The sequence below is a fragment of the Orcinus orca genome, chromosome 18 (assembly GCF_937001465.1).
Source record: "Orcinus orca chromosome 18, mOrcOrc1.1, whole genome shotgun sequence".
In the NCBI taxonomy this organism is placed as follows: domain Eukaryota; kingdom Metazoa; phylum Chordata; class Mammalia; order Artiodactyla; family Delphinidae; genus Orcinus; species Orcinus orca.
Window position 1 is genome coordinate 2248726 of NC_064576.1, and position 25804 is coordinate 2274529.

Sequence of the window (25804 nt, forward strand, 5' to 3'; positions counted from 1 at the left end):
ATCAGCCCACACCGTGGTCTCTGGCTCCTGAGCCCGGGGCCTGACATCGTGGGACGGCCCTGAAACTGCGAGACCAGAATGTCGGCCCTACACGGGGTCCCGGAAGACGTCATGGAAAGGGCAGGCGGGACCCCTTCCCTGGGGTCACCTGGTCTCAAGCAGAAGCGGCCTGTACCCCACGTGCTGGGCAGTGCTGGACTGGGCGTGGGCATATGGTTTTACATTTATTTTCCTGGTTACAAAGTAACGTGTTAACCACAGAAAGCGCCAACAGAGGAAACCCCTGCAAGCGTCCAGCCCGTTTCCTCTGAGTGATAGGCTCTGTTTCACCTCTGTTCTGTTTGACCTCTTCCTTAAACAGTTGGTTCTTGGGGTACCGTCCTCTGCTGCCTCTGAGCAGACACCACGGGGCCAGGGCTGTGCTTGAGTCTGGGTGACACGGGTGAGGGCACAGGTGTGACAGGCGGGCACGAGGCGGGCGACCTGGGACCGAGCTTGCCGGCAGCCTCACGCTCCATCTCCTTTCTGTCGCAGGCAGGGAGCTACAGCTGTTCAGCCAGCCAGCAGGAAGCGGGGTGACCCTCTCGCCGCTTCCCCCAGCTCTCAGCCAGGCTGCCCCATGTCCACTGCTGTGGGGCTGGCACTGATCCTGTGGGCGCGGCCCCGGGCAGCAGGCCAGCACCCGTCAGGCGCCGCGCAGACGGCCTGGCTGGCCCGGCAGCCGCCTTAACTTCGTCACTGACCTTCCTGACCCTGAAAGGCTGGGGGTTCCTGTTCTACAGATGAGGAAGCCCGTTCAGAAGCTGACCTGCTACAAGGGACCCAACCCGTGAGCAGTGGAGTCAGGATCCCAGAGGGCGGGCAGGCCCCTGACATGGGACACGCAAGCAGGGCCGCTCAGTACTGGGGGCAGGCTGTCCGGCCGGAGGCTGAGCTGGCCGCCAGATGTGCTTCGGTGCTGGTGTCCTGGCGCAGTGTCCTCAGCTGGAGCTAGAGAGCGCCCGGGTTTGCAAAGGACAAGGAGCAACTGCTCACCTCGTTCAGAAGCACGGGCCCTGAATGGTGCTTTCTCAAGCAAAGGGATTCAAGGCAGAAACACAGCAGTTCCCGTGTCGGCTAATCTTATCTTCTATGGAAAGAAACAGCTACGTTGCGGGCTTAGTACTTCGTTTTAACGGTACTGGTAGGCAGTGGTGAAAACCACACCATTAGACAGACGGGCTTACGTGTTTTTATCTTCCTAGTATCTGAGAATGTCCTCAGGGTTAAGTTGAGAGGTGGATTCTGGCTGTTTAAGAAAAAAATACAAAACTCTCCCTTGAAGTAAACCAGATCTGCTTTTTAATAAGAGACCATGATTTAGGCGTAATTCCCCAAAGGAAAAAATGTCCGTGACACTTAAACTCTTCTACAGTTAGATATGAAATAACAATGGTAAACATTTTAAAGGAAATCTTGAAAGTCCACGACTATTTAGAGGAAGTGGGACCTTTCTGCGGGGAGGTTTCTGACCGCAGAGCAGGAGTCCCTGGGGAAGGACAGACGGACAGGCCAGGCCCCGCCCCACAGAAGGTGGCACCGACGCCTGAGAGTACACTCAAGCACACGTGCTGTAACCAGCCCAGCAGAGATGTGACGGGAGACAGCCAGCTCTCGGGCCACGAAGAGAACTGCCCACACAGACAGCCGCGCCCAAGCTGACCTGACGCAGATGGGACAACTCACTACAGTTTCAGAGAGAACTTCTTCAGAACGTTCCTGAAGCCACACCCACTCTCGAAGCAGAGGGACCCGCCGTCCTGCTCCGTGAGCAGGCATGAAGGCAGTGTTGGTGCCCCCCACCTGCGTGCCATCTCCCGCCCGACCCCGGAGCCCCAGGCGTCCCTCCCACTCCCATGTGCCGCGCTGGGGCCTGTCAGCCAGCACCCGACTGGTGCACAGGCCAGGGGCCCAGAGGCCCTACCTGTGCACTCGGGGATCAGGGTCCCATTCGCTTCCCTTCTGTGATCTTCCCAGCTGCCTCCAAAAGGGTTTCAGATTTCTCATTATTCTGAAATATTTCAACCAACTGACGAAAACAAGCAATGCTTAATATTTCTGCCCAGATGTGTCCAACCGAATCACGGTTCAAAAAGAAGCAAAAATGAGCTAAAAAATGAATGCCACATCCCTTCAAGGACCTCAGTTTAAAAAAGAAAACATCACTCATGTAGACATTTGAAAACGAGCGATGGGATCCCCCCGAGAGGACTACCGGAGGAGGGGAACTTCCCGCAAACAGAAGAATCGCACAGCAAAAGCCCACGACCTCAGCTGAGCGGGTGACGGACGGTCTCACTGTCATATGATTCTCTTCATTCTTTTCTGATATTGCCCAGAAGCTGAAAAAAGTTCAGGAATACTCTGTTTCCTATCATAACACCTCCAAGCACACAGCAGCTGAGCCAGAAAGTGCTACGTTCCAAGCTCTGACACTGTCTACGTCAACCCGCACGGCACAGACTCACACACCTCCCAGCGGACTCGGATGGACCGGAGGCGGGTCCCGTCACAAATGCAGCTCCCCTGTCGGGGCCACCCCTCCTCCGTCTGCACCAGCTGAGGTTTCGAAGAGTCTGCTGAACGCGGGCCCGAGCTCCCTGATCATGTCCGTGGTGGTGGTGGCGCGGCCGTGCTTCTGGAAGGCTTGGCGGGCACACTGCCTGGTGAGCGCGCAGGCACCAAAGGCAGCCACGAGGAGCGGGCTGGACCTGCGGGGCAGCGGCGTTAGCGGGGCGTCGTGGCCACCGAAGGCCCTCCCTGTCCCTCCTGTGGTCGCCCGGGGACCCACTCTGGCAAGTTCAGTCTAACGTGCCGCTGGGCCTATTAGAAATGCCCGTCCGCCTGGAGAAAGGTTAGGATGCAGCCACGTCCCGGCTGCAAGCCAGACCGGTGCTCGGTCACAGGGTAAGTGCTCGGTGCTGTTCTAGGCCCTGGAAGACACCGGAGCCTGGGGACGAGCTGCTTGCTATGTTCCTGGACCCGTTACACACCCGCCTGCGCGCACACACCCCGCAGGCCCCCCGGGCCAGGTGTGCTGGGACCCCGCAGCCCGGCACCGTCAGGGTCGCCAGGATGGGCACAGCGAGAGGCCGAGGGCCCTGAGGGGTGGGCTGCCCGGGCCCACCCTCTGCCGGCGACGGCAGACCCCACCGCTCAGGGCGCTGTACCCCGTGGACAGTCATCTCCCGGCACACGCTCTGCCCCTGCCTGCGTGTCCCCCGAGGTCCCGGTCCCGCAGAGCATGCGCCGCAGACCCCCGAGCAGCACCCCCGACCCCAGCAGGGACACCAGAGCCCCCGGGCGAGCGTCCTGGGACCAACCCCTGCCCTGGGGGCTCTTCTTCCATGAGACACCGGCCCCTCAGCGGAATGTTCCAAGCAGCCACTTATTAAACATGCAACTGCTGAAACAGCACGGGAGGAACAAAGACGTGACTCACCCATTGGTCTTCTCGGGGCCAGCCAGGAGGGCCCAGTGCGCCAGGACGCCCAGGGAGCCCGACAGGAGGTCCCCCTGCCCGCCACACCTGCGGCCGCTGCCCTCCCGGCTGCACGTGAGCGCTGCGGGGCGAGGGGGCCATGTGAGAGGCGCCGTGCTCCGTCACCTTGCCCCACCCCCCCCGGCCGTCCTGACACGGCAGGCGGAGGCCCAGCTCCCCCAACCAGCACCGAGGGGTCTGTGGGGACAGGGTGGGGACGGCGCCCCCGGCCCAGGGCGCCCGCAGCGGCCCTGCCGGGACTTCGTCTGTGCCGTGCTGGGAAGTTTCTATCTCTTGGGGAAACGTCTTAACCAGCTGCTACGCTCTCTCTGTTAGAGTCTAGAGCACCTTCCAGCGTCTGACTCACGGGCTTCAGGGCCACGCAGAGGAGGCTCTCTGCGTCTCCTGTCCAGCGCGTGACAGCGAGCGTGTGTGTGTGATGGTGTGTGAGCATGCACACTGCTTCCTGGGCACCGGTTCCGTGTGTACAGCTCCCTCATCAACGCCTGGTGGGCTCCTGCCTCCGGGGCAGACTTCAGCAACAGGAGGACTCGTCTGCAGGGAGCAGAGGCGCCACGCACCGAACCCCGGTGCGGACGCGGGCGGGCCTGCTGGGCTCTGCAGCCACGCTCGGGGCCCAGGGGCTCCCGCCCCACCGGCAGCTCCTTGGGTGTCTCGTTTTCCGGGCGTTTTTATAAAACAACAGGAAGCAGTGAAAGACTCAAGCAACTGCGTCTGTGCCTCAGGTGAGGCGGCAACGGGCCTGCAGGGTCGCCCACTGCCCAGAGCCTCTGCTCGGGGCTCTCCTTGCACAGCACGGACAGAACTGCACCCTGTACCTGGTGTCGACCAGGACCAGCATGCATCACTGCCACGTCCCTTTGCAAAACAGCGAGAAACAAGACAAAAATGGCCTTTCCAGAAGCTGTGGTTGACACGCTCACCAGGGAGTCCCTTCTCTGGGGGGTAAGTGTGCACGTGTGCCCGTGTGTGACCGTGTGTGAACAGGAGGTCCTCCTGGGGCTGGTGCCCAGCGTGGCCGGCCGACACGCAGCGTGAAGCCCTCAGCCACTCACCCTGCCCGCCATCAGAGATCACGTCCTGCTCCCCTTTCTGGACCACGGTGATGTTGCCCAGGGCCTGGCTGAGTCTCTGCACAGATCTGTAGCGGTCCCTGCCATCCAGGGGGTCTCCCAGCTACGACGGAGGACAACACACAGACACAGCTGTCATCAGACACGGGAAGAGCCCATCCACCCTGACCCCGCCTCATGCGGGGAAGGGCCCGCCGGGCACCTGCTGACGGCCAAGCTCGGGCCCCACGTGCAGAGACGTTTCCGTCCACCAGCGGGAGGGAGACCCAGAGTCAGGACTACTGGCCCATGGCCGGGATTGTAAAGGTTTGCGAGGGATGCGACTTCGAGTAATAACGAGCAAACATTTACGGCACTAATACGTGAGGACGCTGGGCTTACATACACAGCTGACCCTCGAACAACACTGGTGTGAACCACGAGGTCCCACTTACATGTGGATGTTTCCCATAGTACATACCACAGCCCTACACAATCCGAGGCTGGCTGAATCCACGGACGCGGGACCAAGGACACGGGGAACTGCGTACCCGGAGGGCCGACCGTGAATCACACTCGGAATTTTGACAGCGCGCAGCCTTCAGCGCCCCTAACCCCCGCTGTTCAAGGGTCAGCTGTATTATTTTATTTCGTCCTCACAAACCCTATGACGCAGATTCCATCATGCTCCACACTTTACAGAGGCAGGGGCAGGGGCAGGGATGGAACGATCTGCCCAGGGTGCACGGTGGCAGGAGGGCGGGCTGACCCCAGAGGCTGCCTTTCATCCAAAGACACGCTAACTGGAAGATGCCCCATCATTGCACGCACCCAGGAGCTCACGTGTCCACCCACCTCTGCACGTCTGTCCCCGCAGGTGCACCGCAGGATGAGCCCCTCACCCCTGCCCGGGACGTCGGCTGACTCACCACAGCCTCGGCGAGTCTGCTGAACTCCACGTGGTTGGGGGTGAGAACCGCCTTCTGGTAGCCTTGGATGAGGGCCGGCTGCTGAGCGACCAGCCACAGCCCGTCCTGCAGACGAGGACTCACGTCACCGCGAGGCCGAGGGGTCCCCTGGGAGGAGGGGACGGGAGAGGAGGCCACACTCACCGCGTCAATGACGATGGGGATGCCCCTGGTCCTGGACGCTTCTAAAATGCCCTGCGAGGAAAGGAAGCCAGGCTGAGCAACAAGCCCGTCACCTCTCAGAGAGGGTACAAGAAGCCGAGCAGTTCCTGACGGACTTCAACCTCAGGCCATCAACCAACAGGCAGGAAACAAGAAAGCAAATGCATAAATAAGCAGAAGAGACTCCGTAAGGCTGGGCCCCGGGAGCTCTGAAGACAGGAGCCCACGGGAACCGCCACGCAGTGCTGGGTCCCAGGCCAGCCCACGACGGACAACCCTGGGCCGGCACCTCCAAATTTCCAACAGATACTAGCCCTCAGGATTTGGAGCCGAGAGGCCTGAAGTCTCGGGAATTCCCCAACTCCTTAGTTTTTATCTATTTCTCATAAGTAACACTTCACGTGCTTTCAAATGAATGACCGTAGTAATGAACAGCGCATCACTTCTCTCTGAGAATGCTATACTACAAGTTTGAGGCTTTTTGCTTGAAAATTATACGTGTGTCTGATCAACATGACTGCTGATTATCATGCACCAGTATCTCATGACAAGGGCATTTACGGCCACAGCACGAGAAGAGGACTCCTACCCGATAGATACTACGTAACAGAAAACTCTATTAGAAGAGAACGAATGAGATACATGACAAGCAGGGATAATTTAAAACACTGGGAGATAAGCCCACGTCTGTGAAGTAGCAGTGAGGAGTGCAACCTCACCCAGCACGGCTGCCCTGCCCGACGGCCTGTCGCACCTGCCGACGCCGGTCTGAGTGCTGGGAGTGTGCCCAAAAGCCCCTTCGGTGGAGGGTCAGGGTACAGGGCCCACGGAGGGCTCTCTCCTTAAACAGTGGAAATGCTCTGTCTGCTTGCCCCGAGTCGGGCATTACTGTTAGAACCAATTCAGATTTTCTGAGTCTCTGTACTTTCCTCCTAGAGCTCTTACAAAGACAGCGGCCCAGTGAACGTTCAGACCCGGGAAACGTGAGCCGACACCACGGAGAGCACATTAGTAACATCGCACAGTGTGACACTCGGCCTCCTGACGCAGAGAACGGAGGGCTGGTCTTGCTTCCATGGCTCAGAGGGCCTGTGCACTTGACGCTGTCACGGTCACGGCATCTGGAGGGTCAGCGCCACCAGCACGTGCCGTGCCGAGGCAGCAAGCCCTGCGCACACACACACATCCGGACAGCAACCTGCCCTAAGGGAAGAACGGGCAAACGCAGGAGCCAGCCACACACAGGTCAGGAGGGCTAACGTGGAACAGGGAGCTTTCTACACACGAGGAGGGGGAGTGAGGAGTGGCAGCTCCCCAGAGCACATCCTGGGAAGGGCAGCCCTTGCTGGAGAGCAAACTGCTACAAGCTTCTGGAGAAATCCGGGAGCATCTCTCAAAAACGTTTCAGTTTCGCACTGTGTGGCTGGACCACACTGACCCCACTTTGTCAGCTCCATCTCAGGCCCGCAGCCCTGCCCCTTCCCCTCCCACGCGAGTGACTGAGCTGTAGCCCACTCGCCAGGAATGCGCCCAAGCCGGACAAGTTCCCTATCGACTTGACCATCTTTCTCTGGTATGAAAACTGGAGGAGTGCCTCTGCAGAGACCCCCCGGGGGGGGGGGGCGGAGAAATAAAGTCCAGTTCCCATCAGTGTAGACATGCGTCTCACTTGGGGGTCAGATTCTTTCTTCAGAAATCCCCTTGGACCCCTTCCGTGCAGCTAGGGACACCTGGGTCATCTTCCACCCGATCCTGCCTGTATGTCAGTCCCCACGTAAACTTCAGAACTGCACTTCACTCAGTTGCCTGCTTCGTTTTTCAGTCTTAAAAGTTCCTTCTCAGTTCAGAGGATGTTATTCAGTATCTCCACCTTCCACAGATACTCTTTGATTCAGCAATGGAACTTCTACAAATTTATCCTAAAGAAAACACCCAAAAGAAACAAATAGATATACAGAAATGTTCAAGGCATCACTAATAGAAAAAAATGCTGTAAACAGCTGAAATGAACTAGTTAAATACATTACAGCATATTATGATGAGGCTATAAAAAATAATGAACATCTGCATATCCTGCCAGGAAAAGCCTCCAAGACACATCCATCCATCCAGGAAAACAACACGCTGACAAAGAGCCCAGACACTAGGCGGGTCCGTCCAGATCCTACAGCCACAAACTCTGGCTCAAAACCAGCTAATGAACTGGAAGACTCAATACTGTTAAGACAGCAGTGATCCCCAAATTGACCTAGAGATTCAAGGTGACCCCTACCCAAATCCCAGCTGTCCATTCTGCAACTGACAAGCTGAGCCTAAAACTCATGCAAACTCACGGGACCCAGACTAGCCAAAACAGCGCTGGAAAGAAGGAAGGTGGAAGACCCACACTTCGCGATTTCAGAACTTACTGCACAGATACAATAATCAAGGTAATGTGGTTACTGGCACGAGGACAGCTGTACAATCGATGGCCCAGAAAGGAGAGCCCAGAAATCAACCCTCACACTGATGTCAACTGACTTCCAACAAGGATGCCCAGAGAATTCACTCGCCCGAAGAAGTACTGGGACAACTGGATATAAAACTGGACTGAACCCCTTCCTTAACACCATACACAAAACTTAACTCAAAAGGGACCACAGAGCTAAAAGAATAAAGCTCTTAAGAGAAAACATAGGAGTAAATATTGCGTCAGGCAAAACCCTTAGATAAGACACCAAACGGAGGTGTCGTATGATCCAGCTTCTCCAGTCTAGGTATATACCCCACAGAAATAAAAACATAAATCCACAAAAGACCTTGGAAATGAGTGCTCACAGCAGCACTATGTGTAACAGCCAGGAAGCGTAAACAACCCAAATGTCCATCAGCTGACGAATGGAGTTTAAGAACGCGGTCTCTCCATACCACGGCCCATCACACAGCAACGGAAGGCGTGAAGCGCCGACAACCTGCCACAGCAGGGTGAGCCCTGAAATGACAGACACCACACAGCGTAGGATGCTGTTCCTACGAAGGTCCAGAACAGGCCAGTCCACGGAGACAGAGAGTAGGTTAGTGGTCACCGGGGTGGAGGCTGGGAGGAACGGGGGGCAAGTGCTGACGGGTGTGGGGAGGAAAACGTCCTCAAGCGGACTGTGGTGATGGCTGCAAACTCCGTAAATATACCAGAAGCCACTGAATTGTACACTTTAAATTCGTCCATGAGTGTGGCAAAGGTTACTGCCACAGCCACCCCAGCCTTCAGCAGACGCCAGCGTGGAGGCCAGGGCCTCCACCAGCAATACAGCGATGTCTCACTGGAGGCGCAGATGGCGGTCAGCACTTTGCAGTCACAAAGTACTTGTAAATTAAAGCACCTACACTGTTTTTTAGACATAATGCTATTGCACACGTAATAGACTACAGTATAACACAAACGTAACTTTATCTCCACTGGGAAACCAAAAAATTCACGTGACCGGCCTTATGACGAGAATTCGCTTTATTGCAGTGGTCCGGAACCGAACCCCCAGCACCTCCAAGGTGAGCCCGTGCAGAAGTATAGTGAAATAATCACCAGTCCAGCTAACCCACACAGCCATCACCTCCCCGGGGGAGAACGTAACCTCTCCCCACTGCCCTGACGCCCCGCGCCCGGCAGCCACCCTTCTCCTCTCTGCTTCTCCGAGCTCACCTATTCTGACTCCACACAGAAGTGAGATCGCGCAGCGTTTGTGCTGCTGCCCACTTCACTTAGCACCTCGTCCTACAGAGGGTACATATGTTTTAACCAAACCGTTTGAAACAGGCAATAATAAACGGACCAACTATCGACACTAAAGTTGAAAACACATTCCTGCTCCATTCCATCCCCAGTCACCTGTCACGGCCACTGTTTCTCCTCAGTGATCATTCATGGGCTTGAAGAAAGTGAAATTTCCAGCCCCAACTTTAACCCCAAAGGCTGGAAAGATTTTCCGTGGAAGGGACCCTTAAAATTCACGTTCTCACTAAATTCTGGTAAAGCAAACACACGTCTGCCTTTTAAAATGTTCTTTACCCACAGATTGCTAGGAAAGTCCAACCAACACTCACAGCGCCCTACACCTTCTTTCCCTTGAGCTTCTGTTCAGCTTAACTCAAAAAGCAGAAGCTGAGCCAGGAGCCCCTCCAGCTGCTGAAGCAAGTGGCAAATCTGGGCCACCATGACCGCTAGCCCCCTCGAGGCATGTGGCCGACACCTCCCAGGGCTGGAGCTGGGGCAGGTGGTCTGGGGGCACTGAGAAGGGCCCCAACGAGGGCAGGGAGAGCTCAGCAGGTCCCTGAGATGTGTCCCCTCGGAGAGTGACACCAGGGCAGTGTCGGAGGACCTGGGCAGCGGGAACACACAGAATGTGGGGTTGGTGTGCCAACCGAGCTATTTCCCCTGATCCAGGATAGCATTTATTTCTATTTCAACTTTTTGAGGCTAAAAAATTAGTTTCATCTTCTTAGATTAAAGCAGGCATAAAGTTTCAGTAGTAAGGAAGAGCATAAATGATCAACGCAAAAGTAAACGAATGCACGTGTACCCACAAGGGTGAACTAGGGTCTCCTGCCCACTCCCCCATCACCCAGCGCCGGCTACGCTGGCTTTAGCTGAAAAGGACAGCAGGGGACAGAAGAGAGTGCAAAGGCAGCAGAACAACTGGCCCGTGGGGTCCAAGGCCCAGGGATTTCTAGACCAATGAGGACCTCAGGTGGTCAGAGGAGCACCAGGTTAAGAAATTAAACTAACAAGGGCTTTCAAGAGGACCCGCTGACGACACAAAGCTAGAAGCACCAGAACACCTTTCACGTTTCTCTCTAAGTGCACAGCTTACAGCAACGGTGAGGTCACCAGCAGCACCCTCTCCCACTGGCTCGCTGTGACAGACTCCCACTGGGCCCAGCCGGGCACCGCGCAGAGCGCTGCACAAAGCGTGGCCCTCGGCCGGCCCCGGGGGGCACTGCGCCCTTACAGCGGGCACCAGGAGCAGGCTGCCAGGGGTCCCCAGCAGGAAGGGGTCGCGGGGAGGTGACCGCGAGCCTGAGCGCACGCCCGGCCACTGCTAACCCCGCTCAGCCCGGATGCTGGGCTGGTCACGTCGGGCCCCATGGAGACTTCCTCGGCCACAGCCTGAGACCAGAGCCCAGGGAGTGAAAGAGGGCGCCGTTCAGCGGTGCCCTGCTCTGGTTTAAGCACATCCCTACCTTTACGCCTAGTGTCTCCTCTATTCCCCAGACCACGTTCTATCGGTCTCAACTCCTCCTCCAAGACACACACAGAGCAACAAACAACGGAAAATGCAATTCCGTCAGACTCCCCCGATCTAAGGGCCGAGCCTGTGGGAATAGGCGTGGTTAATAATTCTACACGTTACCTTGACGTTTTCGAGAAGAACGTCGTCTCTGCCTAAGCCAGGCCCTACGACCAGGGCGTGCAGTCGGGGCAACCACTTTTCCACATCTTGGACGGCACTGGGGCTGTCACTAACAAAGGAAAAGAAGGGCAAAAGAGCTTGAAATTTTCATCTTTTGTTTACTTTATTAATGAAACTACAGATTTTTCCAGATTTTCCCCCAATGTCCTTTTCTTGTTCCAGGACCCCAGCCAGGACCCCACCATAGTTGTCTAGCTTTCAACATTCAGATGCCCCTGAAAGCATTCTGCTAAGTGAAATGAGCCCAAGAAACACAAATAGCGTATGCTCTCTCTTATATGTGGGACCTTTAAAGCAAACAAACAAAACAAAAACACCGCAAAAACACAACACCAAACTCACCCATAGAGAAGAGACTGCCGGTTGCCAGCAGCTGGCGGGGTTGGGCGGGGGGGACTTCTGGGTTTTGTTTTTGTTTGTTAAAGAGCAACAGAGCACTGACACGTGCTACAATGTGGACACCTCTCGAAAACAGGATGCTAAGTAAAAGGCGGCAGACACAAGACCTCACAAATGTCTGATTCCACGCATAAGAAATGTTCAGAAAGGCAAATGTTCGGAAACCAAGCAGATGAGAGGTCGCCTCAGGCTGGGGTGGCGATGGGGAGGGGCTTCCGTCCTGGAGTGGTGGGAGCGTCCTAAGATTATCTGTGACGTAACAACCTGGCAAGCATACCACAAACCACTGTACAATTAAAGTCAGTGGATTTTACAGTGAATCCTATCCCAGTAAAGCCGTTTCCTACACACACATTAGCAACAGTCCCGGGAGCAATGGTGAGAGAGACACTAATACCCAAGGACTGATGGGGATCGGAGGCGGCTGCAGGGAGGAGGGGCACTGGGTCAGTGGGTGGAGTTTCAAAGGAGCTGGAGGTTTTGGAACGAGAGGTGATGGTCCGGGAGGACGCACGTCCCACCTCCAGACCCAATGGCTGGGGGAACAAAGGAAAAGCCACCTCCACTTAGGAGGCTCGCAGGGGAAGCCACCCGCTCTGGGGACAAGCAGACAAGAGAAGGAGGGAGCAGCAGGGGCAGGAAACACGGTGAGAAAGTGCTGTTTTACAGGAAACGACAAAGAGCATGATGTATGGCGTGATGTGAGGGCAGCATACTCTTGGGGATAAAACTCAAGCACGGAGCCTCTCACTTGCTGGGCCCCTTCCCAGGCCACGGGAGGGACCCCAGCAGTTTACTCGAGTGGTCCACATGTTTCTGTGAACTCCGCAAAGGTAGGCAGAGGATCTGGGTCTCACCAAAGCTGAGGCAAATGGAACTTCCTTCCTATCAGAAAGAGAGTCAATAATGCAGGGTATATAGTCATGATCATACTACACTTTTTTTCTTTTTTTAAAATTAAGACTCACGGGGGAAAAAGTACGTAAAACACGTTAAAATAAGACACGATGACTCATTTCAAAATGACCTGTGCCAGTCTGGTTCCATCACACAGGCGCACAGATGCAGTGCAGGCGCACTCCTACCTGTGGTGCAGACGTCCCCACCTCAGGCCTGCGGGGAGGCGTGTGCCCGGCGGCGCCCCGACCCCCCGCAATATCAGGAGCCCTCCTTAGGCCCAGACCTGATGCCTGCGCGCTACTCTGAGGCCCGGCGCCACTCTCAGGGCCCACAGGCTACCAGACAGCCTGCCGCGCCCCCCAGCAGCCCCGCTCTGGCTGCCGGCGACCCCGCACTGGGGACCCCACACTGGGAGCCGAGGCCTCGTGTCTGGCTCCAGGCACGGGCTCTTCCAGGACCATCCGCAAAGCTCTCCACTCGGCCCCAGGACGCCCTCCAGGCTCCTCCAGTCTGCTCCCAGCCGCCAGCGCGCCGGGCCCTCCCGACCCACACACAGCTTCGCCTCCTGGTTTAAACCAGCCCACGCGCTGACAACTCCCAGATCTAGGCTCCCCTGCCCACCCCACGGCTGCCGGCACATCAGCAGGCCATGGAGATGACAACCTGCTCAGCCCACACCCTGGTGGCTTCCCCACGCTCCTGCCGGTCTCACGGCCCACCTGCGGGAGGGCGGGGCTGCACTCCCCTGCTGTGGCCAGGCTCTGACCTGCTCCTGTCTCTAGCCCAGCATGCAAGCAACCCCAGGGGCTTATCACAGCCTCCCAGTGGGACCCCTGCTTCCGCCCTGGGCCCCAAGGGCCAGAACCCTTACTATGACCCCCACGACCAGCAAAGCGTGGCCCTGAACCTCTCTGGTCACCCAGCCCCTCCCAAGCACCCCAGACTAAGTGTCCCCAGCAGGCCTGCAGCATGAGCTCCCACGCCCGCTCCCCGCCAGCCCCCGTGTCTGCGCCTTCACCGGATGCCACGCCCTGCGCCACTGCCCACGGCGACCCTAGGAGCACCCGCCACACACACACACACACACGCGCGTGCGCGCGCGCGCGCGCGCGCGCACCCAGCACTCCCCGCCCTGTCCTCCCTGCGGTCCTCAGCACCGCCTGACAAGCTGTTACCTCGCTTGTCCTCCAGAGCTGTGTACATGGCCCAGTAGACGCTGACCACGCGGGCTTTTACATGTAATTAAAATCAAAGTAAAAACTCAGCTCCCGAGTCCCACTGGCCGCGTTTCAAGCTCTCAGCAGCCACAGTCTCGCACAGCACCGAGAGAAAAGCTTCCCCGTTGCAGAAAGTTCCAGGGCACAGGGCTGCCCTGGAGAGGAAGCTGCACGGGAGCAGGTCTTGGGCTGCCCAGTCAGATGCTGTCCCCGCGGAACCCAGGACAGAGTCCAGTAAGCGCTTGCTGAACGATCGAACGGTCATTACTGCTGCCACGTGAGACTCTGTCACAGGCAGGCCCACGGCTCCTCCTGGGCCTAGGACCCTCCGGCCTTGCCGACGGGCCACAGGGGCCAGCCCGGGCAGCCCTGGTGCCCAGGTCTCCTGCACACTGTCTTATTCTGACTACAGACGCGGGTTCATTATCGTTCCCTCGCTTCTTCTGACAGCACCCTCCCACCTGCCCCCTCCCTGCACCGCGGCTACTGCACAGCGGCTCCACGAAGGCGCAGAGACCCTGTGACCCAGGAGAGTGGCTACAAGCCCCGCGCCCGCCGGGGCCCCACTACTCACAGAACCGGGTGAACGATCAGCTCCGGGCTGTACGACTTGATCACAGGCGCGGCATCCTGGGTGGTGAACACGTGGGACAAGTCCGCGCCCTGAGGAGGGGCACAGGAGGCCGGCTTAACGCGGGATTCGCCCAACAGACACTCAAGAGCACTGGTGGCTCCGGTACAACCGTGCGAATTCCGCAGCACTGTCCGCAAAAGAAAAGCACCCACTGCCGCAGGTAACCCACAGCCAGGAGGCGGCTGAGAGGCCTCCGGCCGGCGGCAAAACCTAAGAAAGGCCTGGAAAGAGAGGCGGACTTCTGCTGCCGCCAAAGAGGCAGGTGGCCCCGCCGGCTCAGGTGGCATCACGATGAGGTCCGCAGAAGCACAGCCCATGTCACAGTCCCTATGCCACTGGGCCTCCAGGACTTGATCAAAACGCTGCCGTGACAACTGCCAAGGTTAAAAGAGGTCCACTGCTTATGCTAGGACTGAAAAGGCAGCCTGGATCACTGTGGTGAAGTACAGTTCTAAAAAAAGTTTAGTTTAAAAGAAAATGAGTCCCAATCCAAGTTACTTTGTGGCTGCACAAGAGGTCAGGGTAGATTTAAAGGTACGTCTCTCTTGGGCTTCCCTGGTGGCGCAGTGGTTGGGAGTCCACCTGCCGATGCAGGGGACACGGGTTCGTGCCCCGATCCGGGAAGATCCCACATGCCGTGGAGCGGCTGGGCCCGTGAGCCATGGCCGCTGAGCCTGCACATCCGGAGCCTGTGCTCCGCAACAGGAGAGGCCGCAGCGGTGAGAGGCCTGCGTACCGCAAAAAAAAAAAAAAAAAAAAAAAAAAAAGGTACGTCTCTTACCACGATTACCCAAAATGCTATTCAGATTTCTCTGAATATTGAGAGAATACTCAGAAAACATTTGCTTCAGTCATATTTAAATAATCCAACTCTTTACTAGAAAAATCCTGAAAAAGAAGCTATGAACAAACATACCACTTTGAGAGCTGAGATTGCTGCAAAATAGGGGGCTCCAGTGTACCTAAAAAGAAGACATTTACAGTCAAAAACTTCTGAGAATGAGGCAAGCACACCAGGCTTATCAGTAAATTACACAGACACGCAGCACCCGGGCACGGCCCAACCCCCTGTAGAAGCTCGGGAAAAGGCTTATTAACACGGATCAGTCCCAGGAAAGCCAATCTTTCCTATGAGGCTCTGAACCATGTCAGGAGAGGCAGGTCCTGGCCAGGTGCCCCAAGGTCTCTCTGAAATGCGTATGTGCAAACTGAAGCCTTGACGGATGGCTTCAGGGGGCCGTACAGAGGTCAAACTTATCGAACTGTACATTTATAACATTTGCAGCTTGCCGTATACCAACCAGACCTCAATAAAGCTGTTAAAAAATGAATCTCCTAGTGTACAATGGTTCGGCAAGATTTACATCAACCGGAATAAAATGGTTATTTTCTATACCGGGAATAACTGATTAGAATATATGATAGCATCTACCATGCCAGCAAAAATCATAAAGCATCTAGGAATTAACCTTATAAAACACATGATAACTCTGTGGGGACATTTTAAAAACCTATTAAAGAACAGAAGAGATGTACCCTTGCTGAGAGGACTTAATATTATAAAGACGACACCTCTCTAGACTAATACAGACACAGAAAGCACTTGATTTATCAGAAATGCACACAGACACAAGTAAGAGAAAATGCAACACCAACCGAACAAGGCTGGGGTTCTGTTAGCAAGGATGGTAGGGATGTGTGTTAGGGGAAAAAACAAAGCAAAGCAAAGCAAAACAAAACCTGGAGGTCTGAGAAGACAGGGAGAGTTTCCCAAAGGCACTGCAGAGAGAGACAGTGTGCTCGAGGTGACCACAGGCCGGAGCCCCTGGACTGGCTGGCGCCCCAAGGAGCAGGACCCACCCCCGAGAGCAACGGTGAGCAGAGGCAGCGGTCACCTCGGACATGGGGACAAACGAGAAGAGACTCGCACGCCTCCCTCCTGCTTCCATCCGCTTGCTCGGAATCGCCTGTAACTGTGCTTAAGGGCACTTCAAGCACAGTGAGGAAAATCCGTGAACCTGACATCAGATGAGTGACGGTAACTGTTACGTCAATCCCAGGGGTGAAGAAGAGCTTTGCTAACCCGAACAGGGAAACGCGCTCAGGGCACGCTGCACGTGTGACAGTCTCCCCAGGCAGAGCCACGAATTCGCCCGAAATGCCAAAGGACAGGACAGCGGACATACACACTCACCCCACAGTGTGAATACAAGCCTCGCTAACAAAAGAAATGCATCCCCCTCACTTAGAGCAGTCACTGTCACGTTGGGTAAAGAAACACAATCTAGCTACACGTTATTTTAATAAGTACAGCCAACTACATGCTAAACTGTTGAAAATACAAGGCTAGGCAAAGAGCATATCAGTGCAAACAGAAAGGAAGCAGAAACTGAATGGTAACCAAGGTCGAATTTACGTCAAAGGCAGCAGGTATCACAAGCAAGGACAGATTACAGATCTTTATGTGTCGACACAGCAGCATACCATATAAAACTAGAAGAGAAAAAAGGCCTCGGAAAAAAGCTACGATCTGTCAAATTTCATAAGGAACTTGCAGGAATATCTTTAAATTAAGAAAGGAAAGCAAGCAGGTGCTGAGTGTCTCTACCTTGACTACAAAGTAGCCAAGGCTCACAGTAACGAACACCGTCAGTACAGAGCACAAAGTAAGAAGCAGCAGCCTCACCCAATCGGCGCCCCATGCTTTCTCTGCTACTCAGTCAAACGTTCATCACTGAAAACTACTGCCGGAATATCAGAAGACACTCGGAAATGACCCCTGGGGTCCAACTGGACGGACGGAGGGACGACAGGTAGGCGACAGCCAGAGAAGGACGCTGCGTCCGCGCAACTTACTCTGGGCAGCCTCCCACCACGCCTATCCTCCCAGCTTGCCCTTTGTGCTTCCAGGCGGCCAGAGGAGGTACCACATTCCTCACCAGCTGCAAAGCAGCCTCCATGTCCGTCACTGAGCGTGCTGTATGCAGTGGAAATGCTCGATTTAAAACTGAAAAACAGGAAAATGTTCAGAAAGGTAAGTGTCTACCAGCATACATCAAAAACAGACTTGAACAAAATACCCCATTAATCAAAACACTTCCCAAAGCTGCTTACTATGAATGCTGTAGATTTTTATCCAATGGTTTCATCATTTCATTTCTATAAGCAAATGCTGTTCAGAAGTAACAACACAACACTACTAATACCGTCGCATGGACCAGATTTACTTCGAATGCATCAGACGTCTTGGAAGTCTACTTAAGCTTTCAGAAAGTTTTTTTTAACGCACTGTTACTTAATGAACTACACATATTTCATCGTAATCTTCCTTCAAGTTTATTAGGTCTCTTCTCCCCTTTGCTACTTTCCACGGTCTATTCAAGCCAGACAGGTGGTTCATGTTATTCCCAATTCATTTTCCAGTCGTGGTTCCAACACTCGATTAGATAATCAAATAACCTGGAAATGGCATTCTAAATAAGGAACACATCTTACACTGGGTTCAAAGTGGCATTTTAAAATAGTTTGATCATTGAATTGTCTATAAATAGCTAATTTTAATTGGCCTTTCTTGAAAAACTTCCTTGTTGCATGTTTTCCCATATTATTAAAAACAGCTCAGCTGTGAGAGAAATCCTGTGTTCTATAGAGCCCAATGTATGAATAGATAATAAAGCATGCATTTTCTCTAGAATTAAAGGATCTTTGCTGATACGAACAACATTTTCACAAAAAAGGCATCCAATATTTTTATCTTCCCATTATCTCAGCAGCAGAGGAAAACCAGACGTGGGTCACAAGTCCAAGTGAAGAACAGAGACTGACTCAGCTCCATACATATGGTAAAACAGCTTTATCTTCTATCACTCTTACAATTTTACTTTTCACTCAACGACGTTACTCACGTAATTTTCCTTAATAAGCAGATGTAAACGCCTCCTTAGCCAATATATCAGATGGATGCTTAGACCCAAGATGTCCTACCTTCTTCCAAATCAACACAGGATTAAAACTCCAAACAGAATCGCCGTAACCCTAACCCTTTGGCCGTGAAAAGGCACAAGGCTTGCTCAACCATCAGTCCAGCCCCCGACACCTCTGCCCCGGGCCAACCTGACGCAGTGCCGGGCCACAGAGGCGCTGACCTAACAGAGCAATCAGCTCTCACTCCCCGCCCCCGGCCCCAACCTCCCGCACCCCAGACTCCCAGCCACGCACTCTCTTCGCCACCGTGCACAGCGGCCCTGAGACACTCTTGCCTAGGCTCCCTGGCCACCTGCAGGACAGGAACCGCAGCTGTTACAGGCGGATTTCAGGACGGCCCTGCTGACCACTGACGAGCTGTCTGTGCGCTTACCGTGGTGCTTGCCATGCATCTGTGTCAAACTTGAACACACCTGGCATAAGGTGACTGGTCAGTGTGAGGATATCGGAGAATGGTCTCTCCTCCAAATGCCCCAGAACAATAAATACAGGTGCTTTTTAAAGTCTGGAAATTGTAAAGACAGAATCCAAACTCACCAGTCACTCACGGATCGTTCTGAGTCCCTTACAATGTTTTGGGTTTATTAGCTGCCATCACTTTAAGCAGCCGGCCACACACAGAGCATCCCAAGACCACCCCTGCACCTTCTGCCTCCACAGAAGGAGGCATAGCCCCCACCTGTGACTTAAGGGCTGGCTTCCCACCCTCAACCACCTGGAACAGAGTCTGGCACACAATAAGCCACTCAATAAATGCCTGATGCATTAACGGCATCTTGCCTCACTCTCCTCATTGGGAGCCAGTTTATCCTTCTTTTACAGACAAGGAAACTGAGGCTCAGAGACAGACCTGTGAAGATGCTATGGTTACGAACGGATAAGCAGGGCAGAAGACACCATTTTACCAAAATGCTGCCATTTTCAGGCAGAAGAATTTTTTTTTTAATCAAATAATCACGCCACCAACCAAAAGACAAGTCAAATCCTTCTCAAATGCCTTCTGAAACCAATCTGGGATGGGTAAAAAACATCACTGTTGAGAAGTACAGCGTTTTCACTTTTTAACTGCAATTATATGACTGCAAAGCACAATCCCCCCTGCTCATTAGGGTTTTGTAACACTCACCTGAGATCAACACCTGTTAGTGAGAGGGCCAAAGGAAGGTCAGTTCAACTTCCCTATACTCCACAGAGAATCAAGTTTCAGCTGGCTTAATGACATGCACCATTTGGACTTATCCACAGAAATATTGAAATACAAACATCAAAGTTCTTAAGGATAAAAAGGCCTTGGCAAGAGGCAACTTGAAATTTATCCTAGTAAGTAATTTGTCTTCATACAATTCTGAATCTAGAACAGGTCATATCTGTCTGGTTTTGTTTGCTTTAAAGTGTGGCTGAGGAGAGTTAAATAGATTTCTTTATTCTGGGCTGTTTTCTAGAATTACTCGCCACTCACAACTTTGCAGTACCAATGTTTCTTGCTTTAATTTAACGTGAACCGTAGCTAATTTGGAACATGTGACAGCAATCTTTAAATTAACTGCGATGCCCTAAAGCTGGGATGGGAAGCCAGTTTTTGGTAAACGCTCCGCAGTTCGGCCTAATAATGAAATCTCAAGCCGACTCAGAGAGAAATCTTGCTAACCAATCACGGAGTGTACGAATTTAAGACCAACTGCGACAGATAAAGTATCTCCGAACAAACTGGTGCCCAGAAGCGCCTGGGCTGGTGTGACTGAGTGAAGTGCAGAAGTTGAGGGGCCCCTCAATGCTCCTCAAATCTCCTGAAACTACGGTGCCCAAAACCAAACAGCCAAACCCCCCTAACAGTTACTCTCCGTCCTGCCTGCTGCTAAGGACTACAGCCAAAGCGCGTTTTACCATTTCAGCTACTTTCTGGCTGGGAACCTTGGCTCAGGGCCTCCTCCTTTACAAAACAGCAGCCTCTCCACGTTGTTGGGAGAAGTGAGATAATACAACACACTGTCCAGCGGTTTGAAAACTCTTAGGTACAATAATATCCGCAGGGCAAGAGGAGAAAACCATACAGGAGGGGATGGTGCTCCAAGTCGGACGCACTTGTCCCGTTTACGCCTCATTCTTTCTACACAGTCCGCTCTATTCAGCAGCCAAGGCCTGGCCGGGGTCCTCGGGGTCCCTCGGTTAACCCCTCCCCAGGTGGACCCAGGACCCGCGGCTCCGCGCGACCCCGGCCCCACGGCGGCGCCTCCCGCCCGGACGAGTAGCCCGCGGCCGAGTACCTGCGTCCAGCGGCGGCCCGTAGAGCACGAGCGCGGCCGAGAGCACCGCGACAACGGCGGCGCCGGCAACCGCAGCCCCGGCCCCCACCCGGGTGGCCATGGCCGGGAAGGCCGGTATCGCGCTTACCTCCCAGGCAGCTCCTGACGGCCCCGCAGCCGGAACTCACAGCCATCCGCGGACTTCCGGTATCCCGGCCGCCCCCGCGCGGCCGCGAGACTCACCGCCCTCGGCGGACTTCCGGTATCCCGGCGGCCCCCGCGCGGCCGCGGGACTCCCCTCCCTCGACGGACTTCCGGGCTCCCGGCCGCCCCCGCGCCGCCGCCGGAAGCGGGCGGCCGACTCCCAGTGGTTCGAGGTCCGGAGTCGCCCCGCCCTCGGACTGGCCTCTGCCGGTCAAAGGCGGCCGGAGACGGTCGGTTCATCTAATTTAGGTCTCGGCTCAACTGTCGTCTTATCCGTGCGAATCCTTTCTTGCCCATTCTGTATAAGAGAATTCACACCCCCTCTCCCGCCATCCTGCACCCTTGCCCTGCTTTATTTTAATTCATAGCACTTTTCACTACTTGACATGTGCATTCATTCATTTATTCATTTTCAAAGGTCTAACCCTGGCTAGAAAGTTAGCTCCAATGGAAAAGCTTTATTTGTTCTGTGCTGTGTGCTCAGCACCTGGAACTGGGCACACAGTAGGTGCTTTTTCTCTCTCCATTGAGGTATAATTTACACGACAATTAAACTCACTAATTTTAAGTGTACAGTTTTCTGAGTTTTAACAAATGTATATAATCAGGTAATCACCACCGCATGATTTAGGACATTTCTATCAACACACCCAAATCATGCTTTTGATGCTATTATTATTTTTTAATTTTCAATTGTTCATTGCTTATATAGGGAAATACAGTTGATTTTTATATACTGTCATTGTATCCTTTGACCATGCTCAATTTTCCTATTAGTTCCAGCAGATACTTCTGAGATTATTCGGGATCTTCTACACAAGCAATGTCAGTGTGCCCCTTTTTGAGGTGACATTAACTTCGTTAATTTTGATCGCTTGGTTAAGGTGGTGTTTGCCAGATTATTTATTATCAGTATGAACTACTGAATTTTTATTTTATTTTATTCAGAATTTTAATTTTATTTTTTATTAACCAGTAGGTTATTACCAGTGTGAATTCATGAATTTTATTTTATTCATTTATTTTATTTATATTTTATGTAATAATTTTATTACATTACCCTTTTTTCTATTTCAAATGGAAACATATATAAACATACATTTATAAATGTAAATGTACATTTCAATGGGTCACCTAGGAGCCACCTCTAACCTTGTGATGTAGCGATTCTTGCTTCTCACAGAACGTGAGTTCCTTCTCATGGCACCTCCCCTTAGATTTGGGGGAAAAGATCTGTGTAAACTTAGGAAATGAGTACAAATCAGTTACACTCCGCATCTTCCTTGCTCCTCTATGAGGCTGTGAAGTCTGAGAGGTGGTGCTGCCCCCTGGTGGATTTGCGGGGATAAGAAATAAGAGGGTGGGTGGGGCTCGTCTCACTCGGTGTCCAGGTTCACCGATGCCATCATGATTTGTCTTTTAAAGCCTGAAGGACCGGAAGTGAAAGGTGACCAGCCCGCAACGTGGGCGCCCACCGCTTGTCCCTCACCCTTCCCAACATCACCTCCGAATAACATACAGTCGTCCCCCCTCATTCGAGGTTTTGCATGCCTTGCTTTCAGTTACCCTCAGTCAACAAAGGTCCGAAAATATTAAAATGGAAAATTCCAGAAATGAACAATTCGTAGGGTTTTTTTTGGCTTGCGTCAGGTCTTCGTTGCTGCACGCGGGCGAGCGGGGGCTACTCCTCGTTGCGGTGCGTGGGCTTCTCATGGCGGTGGCTTCTCTTGTTGCGGAGCACGGGCTCTAGGCACGCGGGCTTCAGTAGTTGTGGCTCGCGGGCTCTAGAGCGCAGGCTCAGTAGTTGTGGCGCACAGGCTTAGTTGCTCCACGGCATGTGGGACCTTCCTGGACCAGGGCTCGAACCCGTGTCCCCTGCACTGGCAGGCGGATTCTTAACCACTGCATCACCAGGGAAGCCCCCCCTGTATCTTCTGAGTCCATGAAATGTGGCCAGTGCAACAGAGGAACTGAATTTTACATTTTAATTAACTTACATTTAAATAGGCACATGTGGTCTCCCATGTGGGACAGTACACACCTAGGACATTAAGAAGCGAAACAAATGGAAAATATTAGGTTAGCTTTGAGCAGGAGAAATTTCAGCGTGTGCTGTATCGTGCACTACACCCAACACTCCAGGTCACATTTCCTCCTGGGATGTTTGCTTTGCAGTTACTTAATATTCACCTGGAGTGCCCTCTGCTGTCTCTAGGATGACTGTGTTTTGAAATGTGGTCAATGTGAGCAATTTCGGATGAACATCAGTTCTATAAACTCTGAAAACTAGCCCAGACCTAACCATCGTTATCAGACAGTGCTGTATTTACGTCTGATCCTTTAGAGGTTATTCAAGCAGAAATTCTGCTGGAGGTAAGTTAGAAATTAACTCAGGAGACAATTATGAAATTTTATCATGGTAGTGAAAGGAACACAGACCTTTCTGGACTCTCGATTCGCCATTGTTTCTGCTAAACCTCTTCTTGGTAGAGATTATACCTTTAGGCCTTGCTAAGAGCTGGTGTCTGACATTAACACTTATATTCTGTCTTAGAGGGAAAATAGCTGGGAAAACCAGGACTAGATTTGCACGGGTCTGAGGCAGATGTGGGCAAAATGGCAGGTGGCCTTTAACATGGGTTCCAGGAATTCAAGTCCAATCCAGGAAGCAGGGAAACCTAATGAAGAATCTTAAGAAGAGGATTAGAACTTCTGTTTGGTTGGTGGGCATAACGATTTTATGGGTCAGAATCATTTCTCATAGTTGATTCAGAGGCAAGTTAACAAAAAGTGAGAGAGAGAAGCCAGGCTGTATTTATCATCCTTGACTACGGTTCTATTAAATTTAAAAAACATTTGGCATAGTTAACAAATTTATTGGGTAGAAAAAAACAACGATGCAGTCCAAGTTTGTGGAGGAAAATCATTTGCTTATTCTGTAAGCCACATGCGTCACTAAGTAAAAATCTGAGCATCAAAGTTTTGTTACCCTCCATCTAGGAGACGTGGGGAACAATTAGAAAATGTGAATAATAAGGATGAAGCAATTCATGTGGGCTTAGATCGCCCATAAATACTTTAGAGCAAAGCACAGACCACACTGTTTGCCTTCAACTCAAAAGGCCAGAGGAATGAATTCAACGTAGGCGTGCTTTATTAGAGCAAGAGGAAGTAGCAGCTTTGCTTCTGTGGAGATTAAGAGACATTCCAGGTCACAGGCTTAGTGCCTGAGCAAGTTTCTAACCTGGGCCATCATGATATGGTTATGGTGTTGTTTTAATTAGAGGTTTGTAAGGCAGAACAAATATGGCGAAGGCTACTTAATTCACTTCAACAAACAGGTACTAATTCTTTACATGCACAGGGCACCTGCAAAGTGCTGGGGCTACTGTAGATCAGGTGGACCCACAAAATACAAACAGGGTGCCCAGTGCCACCTCCCACTGGGCTGGGAGGCTGGGCACTGCTGGGAAACGAGGAAGAAGAGGCAGTGGGGGGGACCTGCCCAAGAGCCACCTTCTTCCTGCTTGGCACAGGTGTGATGCTGTCACTTTACTCGGAATGGCGGCTCTCTCCCCAGGTCTGAAGGTTGATCCAGACTGATCTAACCTGGCACTGTGACCCCACTTCCCTTGGTAGGGTTTATGCATGAGCAATGCCATCCTGGCCACTAGGCTGTGAGGCAGGTTTCGAGGAGTGGGTTCTATGCTCTTAAAGAGGCAAAGCGGGTAGTCCAGTCTGTACACGTACCTGGACCTGGGGAAGCCGTCTCGGGGCCCTGAGGTCATCTTGCCTGAACCTGAGCCAATATTCGGCAGAGGTGGGGAGAGCGATGGAGAGCCTGGGTCCCAGCGATGCTGAGTTGGGCAACACTGGGCTCCCCAACATCTGAGGTACTAGGGCTTTTATCTGTTTTTTTTTGAGGGGGTAGGGAACCTAACACTGTGTACTGCTGAAGAAAATGAGACCCAGACACTAAAAAGCAGCAGAGCTGGCGTCTGGGTGTGATCTACCCTACCCCACACTGGTTAATTTATACCTCTAGCCTTTCGAGGCTCACCTTTCTCAGCCAAATAATAAAATATATATTAATTCGTGAGAAAAAGTAGGTCTTAGATGCTGCACCAGGGGGTCAGTATCACAGGTAGATTTTTCTTTCTTTGGGTTGACTTCACTTTTGTACTGTGTCAAACAGCCAACAGACAAGATTCAAAGGGCAAGTATTTTGTTTGATCTCTAAGCAGCCTGTTTTCCAGTGTTGGAGGGACACTGAGAAGAGGCCCGGAGATAGTCAGGCTGGCAGAGGTGAGGGGCAGAGCGCTACCATCAGCCACAGGCCTGCTGGTGTCGACGCAAATAATCAGTAAACAATCTACAAGAAGAATAGAAGAGTTTTATTTGAGCCAAACTAAGAACTAGCCCAGAAGCCCTCTTCCCAGATAACTCTGAGAAACTGCTCCAGAGAAGCACGGTTGCCAGCAGTTTTATATCTTGTCAGAGCAAAGCACCTTAAACAAGTCCAGGATACATTTCAAGGAAAAACACACACAGATCAGCATGGACACAGCGAGTCAGCGTGGCCCTAGACCTGGGAAGGGAGTCTTATCATCAGAGCACGACCAGCACTGACATCTCAGGATGGGAGGCAATTAAGCTTTCTTTTTCTTTCTTTTTTTTTTTTTTTTGCGGTACGCGGGCCTCTCACTGTTGTGGCCTCTCCCGTTGCGGAGCCCAGGCTCTGGACGTGCAGGCTCAGCGGCCATGGCTCACGGGCCCAGCCGCTCTGCGGCATGTGGGATCCTCCCGGACAGGGGCACGAACCCGCGTCCCCTGCATCGGCAGGCGGGCTCTCAACCGCTGCGCCACCAGGGAAGCCCAAGCTTTTTTCAACATGGACATTTTTTACTTCCGGTCAATGTGCCCTTTTCTTTACCAATTAAAGCAGATGTACAATGTGTGTCTGATAGGCCACAGTCAGGCTGGTTTAGTTAGCATAAGATTCAAGCTAACTCGTGCATAAGCCAGAATGACTTCCCTGCATCTCAATATGTGGACA

General features: G+C 53.0%; 1 protein-coding gene across 8 annotated transcripts; it reads right to left on the reverse strand.

Annotated features, from left to right (window-relative positions):
* Window positions 1-39: 39 nt before the first annotated feature.
* Window positions 40-21472, reverse strand: NAXD (NAD(P)HX dehydratase). 8 transcript variants are annotated; one of them, XM_033435051.2, is made up of 11 exons: window positions 20566-20698; window positions 17174-17324; window positions 15234-15279; window positions 14258-14346; window positions 11108-11216; window positions 5706-5756; window positions 5523-5627; window positions 4597-4717; window positions 3482-3602; window positions 2512-2750; window positions 40-1288 (listed from the first exon to the last, which is right to left on the reverse strand). In XM_033435051.2, exons 1-10 carry the CDS (start codon window positions 20663-20665, stop codon window positions 2549-2551), a joined length of 1095 nt encoding a protein of 364 aa, XP_033290942.1. In that variant the 5' UTR covers window positions 20666-20698; the 3' UTR covers window positions 40-1288; window positions 2512-2548. The 8 variants fall into 8 exon arrangements, with proteins under 8 accessions (XP_033290942.1, XP_033290943.1, XP_033290941.1 ...); XM_033435052.2 differs by lacking the exon at window positions 40-1288 and having other exon boundaries at window positions 1319-2750; window positions 20693-20792; XM_033435050.2 differs by lacking the exon at window positions 40-1288 and having other exon boundaries at window positions 1319-2750.
* Between the last annotated feature and the right edge of the window lie 4332 nt (window positions 21473-25804).

Coding starts and splice junctions, on each gene's coding strand:
- NAXD (XM_049701287.1), bottom strand. CDS start 20,665: ATGGCCACCCGGGTGGGGGCCGGGGCTGCGGTTGCCGGCGCCGCCGTT. Junction 15,280..17,256: donor TGGAGGCTGCTTTGCAGCTG/GTGAGGAATGTG, acceptor TCTTCTTTTTAG/GTACACTGGAGCCCCCTATT. Junction 13,696..14,257: donor CTGATCGTTCACCCGGTTCT/GTGAGTAGTGGG, acceptor TACATGTAAAAG/CCCGCGTGGTCAGCGTCTAC.